This window comes from Cantharellus anzutake (assembly GCF_015039405.1).
Source record: "Cantharellus anzutake strain C23 chromosome Unknown EI90scaffold_7, whole genome shotgun sequence".
Taxonomy (NCBI): domain Eukaryota; kingdom Fungi; phylum Basidiomycota; class Agaricomycetes; order Cantharellales; family Hydnaceae; genus Cantharellus; species Cantharellus anzutake.
In genome coordinates this window covers 745,770-754,061 of record NW_024066957.1, presented here as the reverse complement: position 1 = coordinate 754,061, position 8,292 = coordinate 745,770, and the positions used below count along the sequence as shown (strand labels likewise).

Sequence of the window (8,292 nt, the reverse complement as noted above, 5' to 3'; positions counted from 1 at the left end):
GAAAGCGGAAACTGTGGTATGAATCTCGATCTCGTCCAAAATCGGTCCCAAAACCCGGAAATTTGGAGGTCAAAGACGACTGAGACACAGTTTTGAGCGGGGCTTAATTCTAGAGTCCTCTCACACCGCGGCTAGTCACACAGACTGAAACGGAAGACTTGCATTCTAAGGTGGGAGATGCAATCCGGGGAATCTATCTACCTAAATTGGGAGACGCAACTCGATTTCAACTACCAATCAAGGAGCTTAAAGCATCAATGCATTCATTCTTTTTTCAATGTATCCCCGGCCCCCGCCTCCTCATGAGCCACTGTTATCATGGGTTGCTCCCGTTCACAGTATGTGACTTTCGGAGTCACCAACTGTCCAAACCATTTTCGCAACCCCACAGGGGATAAAAGATCAGACAGTTCCGCTTCTGCTCTCTTCCCACACTCGCTACCCGCCTTTCGTTCTTCATCCTTCCCTCCAACACCATGTCCAGCAGTCCTTCAGGAACACGTTCACCTGAGGATTCACGAACACAGCGCAAGTACAACCACGCTTGCTCTGTTTGCCGCGAATCGTAAGTAACTTGTCACCATGGAATGAAGGCAAGCCAGGCACTGATGACTTTGCTCTAACTCAGGAGACATAAACGGAAGTGCGACAGACAATGGAATATCGAAGGCGCGAGATGTTCAACTTGTCAGAAGTTGAAAACTGAGGTAGGCTAGATCTCCTTGATGGAGCGAGGCTTTGGCACCATACTTATTCAACGATTGTAAAGTGCATTAGGCCTACCCTTAAACCTCGAGGCTCAAGGAAACCAGCGAACACCTTGGCCGGTGGCCATCTCATCGCTTCTGGTGCGTTAGCTCATGGATTCGCATTCGTGAACGATTCAATTCCTCATGCCCTTTGAAGACCCCCTTCTAGAAGGCTCATCCAGTCGAGACCGTCGTCGAGAACAGGACATCCAACGAACCCCTGCATATGTGCTGCAGGATACCGGAATAGAGGAAGGCATCCGCCACGCAAATCTCCTCTTCCCAGGCGTTTTCCACCGAGAACGCTTCGAGCAACGCTCCCAGTACTCAAGAGACGTGAACAACGACGATCATGAACATTTCAGTTTCATGTTGCTCGTCGTCTTTCGTCTCATTGGTAGGGGGGCCTGGGAGGACGGGTTGAGAGAGCTTCTGGACGTTGCCAAAGAGGCATATGGAAAGGAATCTGAAATCCCGACGCTGGCCACCGTTATGGCCACCATTCTACTGTCGTGGTGGCTATCTAAGTCGAGGGCTCAAAATCGCTTTGGTAAATATATACCCCCTGAATGGAAACATAGATGCTCATCACCCCCCTCGCTCGTGGCTTTAGCAAAAGATCTACTAGGCAAGTTGTTTACTTGGTGTATGCGCATCCACGAGTTGCTGACAGGAAAGTTAAAATTCTAACCACATCAGCTAACGCGCAGGCATGTCAGTGCCCATCTTGGTCCGTTCAAGTATCACACCACTGACCACATCGCAGGGCTGGGTTCGTATGATGAGCGCGACCTTCTGAAGAGCGTATCGCACGACAAGATCCGCCAGCTCCTGGATACAGTCAGTGATCTTGTACGTAAGCGGATAGCAGGTTAATTTCGCAACTGAAACCCTGTGATACCTGGTTTGTGGGGAAACGTCCAGTTGCGTGTCCACCACAATAACGATTCAATCTTGGGGATTCGATCGTCCCCAGACCTGGTGGATTCCATGCCAAGACAATCCTCCTCGCCAGCGGGAGGGCTTGCGCCAGCTGGGCCCCATTGCCAGCCCCCCCTCCCCAGTCCGCAGGATCCAATGGGCCCTCCCAACGTCCCGGGAAACCTCTCACTATTCGGTTCCACTGCTCTGGGGGTTCTGCTTTCAGGGGTATGTCATAACGATGATGCTGGCTTCATGCTCCGCAATCTTCATCAAGCAACTGACCACTAGCTCTGATAAGCGTCCTAGTACCGTTGCTCAACCATTGAGCAATGAATCGTACCTTCGTCGATATACGAGCCTACTGTCTGTACCGCCTGTACCGTCTGCGCCGAGCCCGCAGCAGGAAAGCCGGGCTGCCACCCTCTACCCCAATGGTACGATGCAAGCGCCCGAGGAGTATACTGGAGCAAAGATAGAGCCCCACTCCAACGTAAACCCATTATGTGCTCCAGATGATACACTCTTTGGGCCTTGGGATGAAGCCGCACGCCGGAATTGGTCATGAACGTGTGCATTGTTGTGCTTTCCTATCTACTCGCTGGATCCGCTGCCTGCGAGCAGGCACACCGACGAAGTAAATGTTCGATTTCTTAGTGAGCGATAAAAGATGCTTTTCATACCAATCAATTTCATTACGTTGTGTCATGCCAGCCGTGTCCCCAACATAAGTATACTTGTTAGTAGAGGCTGGGATCCTGCCTAGTATACTTGACGGGCATGAAGGTGCGTTGTCAGAGTGCTTTCTGCGAGCTTCCTGGACACGTTAGAGATAAAGCGAGTAGAAGGTAGTCGGTGTTGTGAGCGTTCGCAGAGGGGTGAGACACAGCCAAGGTCGAATTGCCTGGACACCTGGACTTCTGCTGTCTGTGCCGATGTGCGGCTACTAAGCATCTCGTGATGCGTTCCGTGGGAAAATGCTTCAGTTATCAGCTGCATTATTTACCTTTCAACCCGTTTGCGTCTTTTATTCTGCGTCGAAAGTCCTCACAACGATCCTGCTTTATTGTATCCATGAGTGCACTATTTGCTACATTTTTTTTTTACTTGTACTGCTAGGACTACAACATGGAGACAAGCTTTTGGTTCTTCCAGTAAGTTTTACAGACTGCTATTATCAATGCGACTTTGACCTCAAACCTTGACATTGTTAGCGAAAAAGCTGTCCCACTCGGCTGCACCCCATCCCGAAGAAACGTCGCTAACGAAGATTCCATCCCAAACAGCACTTGGCGAAACATGAATTCCATTTTGACGGCCTAGTTTGACTTGGAGAAATCGTAGCCGGTTAAACCCCTCCAAAGAGCGCCATATATCGCAATGATTATTCCACACTCACTGTTCCATTTCAAGTCGTTGGTGACGTCGATGCCTCCATTGGGGGATCCTTTATACGTGAGAGCATCCTTGATCGCTGGAAGCTTGGATTTGTCGATCGAGGGTACTTCTCCTGCAAGCGCAACGAGTTTTTCGCGGATCTGAGTGGGAGTCAAGTCCGCAACGGCGCGGTCAAAGAAGGCTTCTTGGTTCTTAAAGAACTGTAGGAGACGAGTTGAAGAAAGGAAAAAAACCGAAATGGATAAATACATGTGCTTGGAAGGGATGCTATAGATAGAATGGACGTTGGACTTACGACCGAAGTGTAGTCGAAGAAACTTTCAGGGACGACTTTGCCGACCGCTAGAGCGGCTTCGTGCGTGAAAGTCGAGGATCCGTGCCTTTACGTTATTCGTACATCAGGGGGGGAGGGGGTGGATGACACAAAGGTAGCATATGTATGATGACGCAATCCGTGGGCAGGGTTGGGGATTACGCACCATGGTTGGACCTGGAGACGAAGGAGAAGCTTGACTTTTCCCTTTAATGCACCGGTGGTCACTGCAGGAGCGAGGATTGGCACTATGGAATTCTTGAAGATCTTGGCTGGAGTTTGAACGATCGAGGGTGACGTCCATCGGCGCGAGAGATAATGAGCGATAAATGATTCACAATGTGCCAGTTATATACACACACCTGAGAAAGGGCAGACATAATCTAGCCAAAGTTCAAGAGTATGAACTGCATCGGGCGCTCCGATGCGGAGGAAAGAGAGGTGAGGAAGAAGTGACATGTTCGCTAAGCAGGTCGATGAGGTGATAAGAGAGAGGTAGTGATTTTATGAACTCGGATCAGTGATCCTGGCAGAGTGTGTAATAATGGCGTGACGTTGCATGTGGTCCATGACTACTGAAGAGGCTGATTTCATTATCTCAGCTTTCGATCAAGTTCATATCAGTTTCTCACGTTCACATGCAATTTCAAATGCTCCACGTTCTCACAAGCACGTGAGCTGCCCCATAGATTCAGAAGATTCAAGGAACCTGGGTGTTAGGCTGAAGCAGCCTCTACCGGGGTGTCAACTCACGCGACAACTTTTGTCGTGAAGGGATGCTCAGGTCTTTTCTTACCCTGTCTCTTCTATCCTCCTTTTGGTTACCATGCCATGGGTATTTCAGCCAGGGATGGCAGCCGGGCCAACCAGTGACCAAGTTCTTGGCCCCCACCTCCACCACCACCGCGGAAAGCGCGTTTCCGACCGACCCAGGAACTGCGCCCGTGAAATCTCATAGCTGGAAGGATTTCAAGTTGGGTTTGGAAGACATGCTGACATCTGGGCCCGTGTCATCGGTGCTCATGCGCTTCGGGTTCAACATCTCCGAAAAACTCGCCCTCGCTCGAGAAGGCGTGCCCCCTCGATTTGCACGTGAGATACCCCTAATAACGGATAGCAACTATGAAGACATGATCCACAATGAGGACTTTACGTCACTGGAGGAGGAAAAGAATCGCGTGTGGGCTATTCTTGTGTGCGTTTCGCGTTTCCTTCTATTTTTGGGGTGTAGAGAATGCTTTCTCATTAACTACCGAAACTTTCAAGTTCTGTGGGTAGCCAAGATCCTGTCTCCCATTTCTTCGACCAAACGTTCGATGGTGCGCACAATCTCACCGTTCAAGTCGGGGATGCGGACCATATTCGTTGGGGGCGCGTCGATTACTTGGACGTCACTGACATTACAACTCGATGGGTCATTTGGAGGCAAGTATCTCTATTTCAATCATACTTAACCCCCGCCGTCGCTCACACCTTCACCAATTCAGGGCACCAGTCCTAGTCATTGCGACCGACCGCGGCTTGACGCTCCGATTCTTCAAAATCGGAGCGCTTTCGCGGATGAAAAGCCCAGAAGAAATGCGCCACTTTGTCATCAGTCGTGAATGGGAACAAACTACCCCCTGGTCAGGACCATGGAGCCCCCGAGGAAGTCGGTGAGTTGGTTTCTTCCTAGAGTTCTCCCTTCATATTCGCAAATACCATTAACAAGAGTGTATCCCTGACCGACAAAAAACAGTGCTGGGTTCCTTGCCAGATACGCAAAGATGTCTACCATGATTTACACCTACTTGAATTCGATCCCCCGTTGGCTGTTGCTCCTAGTGACCGCGACGACTGCATCTGCTCTCATCCAATTCTTACATGCTAATGACGCCGAAGAAGCGAAAGCACGAAAGAAAATCATTTCCACTGTTACTGATGCGAAGGAAAAAGACCGGGAAAAACAAGAGGAGGATCCCCAAAATTTGAAAGGGAAGACTAGTGTGAAGACCAACAACCCCCTGACGAAGAGGAAGAGGAGGGAGTAATGATCCATGCCGATTCCCTTCTGCACGCCGGTCCGGCGCTACTGGGATATTGTTTTGTATTTAGTGTACACATTTGTGAGTGTGCTTTACTTAGATTGATTGTGTGTATTGCTATGTGCTATGACACATTTTTGGGTATTTCCTTTCTCGGTATCTCAGCATTTTCTCGAGGGCTTATTTACGTATAAGCTGATGCTAGGCAAATTGCATTTAAGCATTGAACGCGTAGCAGGACCCCCGGTTATGCTATGACCAAACCGACGATAGTATCCTTGGAATCATTGCATTCCTCTCCTTGCCTGTTCGGCTCGTCCTGCGCGGCCTTTGTGCGTATGTAACATTCTGCTTGACGGATTTCAAATTGTTCCGAACAAAAGCATGAGTTGTTGGCTGGCCCACAGCCGCAACCAACGGGATCATTGGATTTTGGCGAGCCTTTTGTTGAGGCTTTAATATTGTTGCTAGCTTCGACTTACGTCAACGCAAAGGGCATTTCACGCGCCATCAGTCCGAAAGGTTGCATTCCCAAAGCAAGAAAGGGCCACCGAGCGGGGTGGGGGGGGGGCAGATCCTTAGCAATGGATGTTATTTGGCCCCCCACACCAGGGACGAGCTTAGCTATTGCACAAAGGCGCTGGCGACTTCCCGTTCGTCCAGATTGAGTGTACCGCCTACGCTACATTTCTTCGCTGCCCTCGCCACGGGACGGAATATAGGGTGTCTCCTTGCTGCTAGTAATGCGGGTCTTGCGCAATATCCATATCTTGCGGCGATTGCTTGGAATGCTAGGATTTACAGATCCGCCAACTTCCTTTCTTAGCCTCATTCGGTTGTTGCAGGGCCTTGGCCCTGACGGTGTTAGGCACGTCTATTCAGATTCTGTGGTGGCCTCGTTCCACTGCTGTCAAAGTCGTTGCTTTGTTGTGGCTCATTTGGCAGATCCTAGCTGGTTGTGCGGCAGCATAAAAACTAGACTGAGCCAACGATTGGTGGCTTCACTTATCGCCTGGAGTGTATGAGTATGAGCACTGACAAGCAATCGCTCCAAGTAAGCATTTTTTACACTTGTTGTTTATGCTTCTGACAGCGTATGCTCATAGCAAGAAAAATTGAATACATCGGTAAGTCATGGCCAATGGAGCATTCAACGTTGCGCTGGGTACTGACACCTGGATTTCCAGTCGTGCTCACACGAAGATGAAACCAAGTGGCAAGAAGCCGTCAATGAGTTCATAGATCACGACAGAACCATCGTCAATGGCTGGCTAAGTGCACTGGATATGCTCATGCTTTTCGTACGTGAAGCGTTTGTCGATAGCCTAAGATGCTCATAATTATCCAGGCTGGACTCTTTGCTGCCATTCTATCCGCATTTCTCATCGAATCGTCCCGGGACTTGAGGGCCAAAGATATAACCGTTCTATCCGATCAGATAGCTCGGCTGCTCTCTAACGTCACTTCAACGGATGTCGGCTCTGAAGTTGGTGATTCCGGGGGGCGATTTCATCCATCGACTACCACTATCGTGGTGAATCGCTTATGGTATTCTTCCCTCGGCATTACACTCAGTTCTACCGTCATCTTGATGCTCGCCAAACAATGGCTAGAGGAGTACAGGACATCAGGAATGAGCCTGAAATTCTTGAATGAGGACTCGCTAGAGGGGATTAAACATCAAGCATCTCTTGTGGCGTATCGGAGCGCAGGGCTGTCACTATGGATAGTTCCTGAAATTATTGGGGTGCTTCCTATTGCATTGCACATCGCGCTACTTCTCTTCGCAGGTGGACTCATTGGTTACCTCTGGAATGTGGATCGAGTTATTTCGATACTTGGCGTTGTTTGCACCGCGCTCCTCGAGATGTGCCACGCGACGTCACTAGTCGTACCCGCGATCTTCCCAAGCTGCCCATACAGAACTCCCATCTCTCATCTCTTTTCGAATATCGAAGGCGCGATTCTAGTCTTTAGTTATTGCGGTGTTCCCACAACTGGCAAAGGGAGCTTCACAAATCCTTCCTCCACCGAACGACGCACTATTTCTCCCATGAAAATTTCATTCCATCAATATTATCTCCGCTTCGTGCAAGGTGAAAGCCGCCGTGTATGGAGTAGCCTGTCGGTGCGAGACACGTTATATCACAAGGAAACATACCAAGTAGAACAAAACGTGGAGGATTGGCAGATCGAGTTTCTCACACTATTCCAGGAAAGAACAAGACGTCCAGCAATGCGGGAATGGGCCTTGAGGACCCGGGAGCATATCTCGGAGCTTCGAACCAACGCACTCCAAAACCACCCCCCGAGTTCATCCATATCTGATATTACACTAGCAGTCACAAATGTATGAAAGAGATCCTGTCAGAAATGACGGAAGCACCTGGTGCGTTCGGGTTGACTTGACGATAGACCACTGGGACAAACACACTTGCGGGAAACCGGTTAATAAGTACAGGATCCGAGACTAATCTCTGACATTCCTACCAAGGACTTATGTGGTTTGTGATTTTTGTTGTTTGGGCTTAAACCAGTGTCTCCTTTCAGCATCATTTTATTGCAATGGTATTATTGTACATCACCCTTCCTTTGGCCATCTGTATATATCTCTGCTGTTGCGATTGCGTGGCACAGTGGCGAAGACCAGCTCGTGGAGTTCAAGTGGAGGAAACATGCATGGCATTCGGAATAAGGACTCTGGATTGCATTCACAAATATTCTGGGAGCATGACACCAATAAAGTGTTAACCGCGTCACGTACGATATGGCCAATGGCCGAAGACACATGCGGGAAAAGAGAGAGACCCCATGGCAGCGCCTTAGATCCAATAGGAAATAACAACGGTGCCAGGCTCTTCACAATACTAGGAAAATGATTGGACAT

General features: G+C 49.4%; 5 protein-coding genes across 5 annotated transcripts; 4 read left to right on the top strand and 1 right to left on the bottom strand.

Annotated features, from left to right (window-relative positions):
* The first annotated feature begins 733 nt into the window (after positions 1-733).
* EI90DRAFT_2428661 (uncharacterized protein) lies at positions 734-1,769 on the top strand. Its single transcript, XM_039053013.1, has 4 exons — positions 734-1,299; positions 1,363-1,377; positions 1,449-1,463; positions 1,516-1,769. The coding sequence occupies exons 1-4, from the start codon at positions 894-896 to the stop codon at positions 1,623-1,625; spliced, it is 546 nt and encodes a 181-aa protein (XP_038920787.1). The 5' UTR covers positions 734-893; the 3' UTR covers positions 1,626-1,769.
* On the top strand, positions 1,290-2,036 carry EI90DRAFT_3039659 (uncharacterized protein). The gene is given in 3 exon segments (XM_039058958.1): positions 1,290-1,448; positions 1,506-1,631; positions 1,643-2,036. 1 exon segment carries the CDS (start codon positions 1,740-1,742, stop codon positions 1,959-1,961), a length of 222 nt encoding a protein of 73 aa, XP_038920786.1. The 5' UTR covers positions 1,290-1,448; positions 1,506-1,631; positions 1,643-1,739; the 3' UTR covers positions 1,962-2,036.
* An 828-nt stretch (positions 2,037-2,864) lies between these two features.
* EI90DRAFT_2967369 (uncharacterized protein) lies at positions 2,865-3,840 on the bottom strand (the record flags this gene model as incomplete). The annotated part of the gene is made up of 5 exons (XM_039055598.1): positions 2,865-2,998; positions 3,070-3,268; positions 3,364-3,448; positions 3,548-3,648; positions 3,742-3,840. 5 exons carry the CDS (start codon positions 3,838-3,840, stop codon positions 2,865-2,867), a joined length of 618 nt encoding a protein of 205 aa, XP_038920785.1.
* Positions 3,841-4,016: 176 nt separating this feature from the next.
* On the top strand, positions 4,017-5,591 carry EI90DRAFT_2428475 (uncharacterized protein). The gene is made up of 4 exons (XM_039053012.1): positions 4,017-4,576; positions 4,648-4,806; positions 4,869-5,036; positions 5,120-5,591. Exons 1-4 carry the CDS (start codon positions 4,158-4,160, stop codon positions 5,409-5,411), a joined length of 1,038 nt encoding a protein of 345 aa, XP_038920784.1. The 5' UTR covers positions 4,017-4,157; the 3' UTR covers positions 5,412-5,591.
* A 1,061-nt stretch (positions 5,592-6,652) lies between these two features.
* EI90DRAFT_2829001 (uncharacterized protein) lies at positions 6,653-7,203 on the top strand (the record flags this gene model as incomplete). The annotated part of the gene is made up of 2 exons (XM_039053604.1): positions 6,653-6,706; positions 6,754-7,203. Coding segments are annotated over 2 exons (504 nt in total), but the record flags the coding sequence as incomplete, so codon positions are not given.
* Between the last annotated feature and the right edge of the window lie 1,089 nt (positions 7,204-8,292).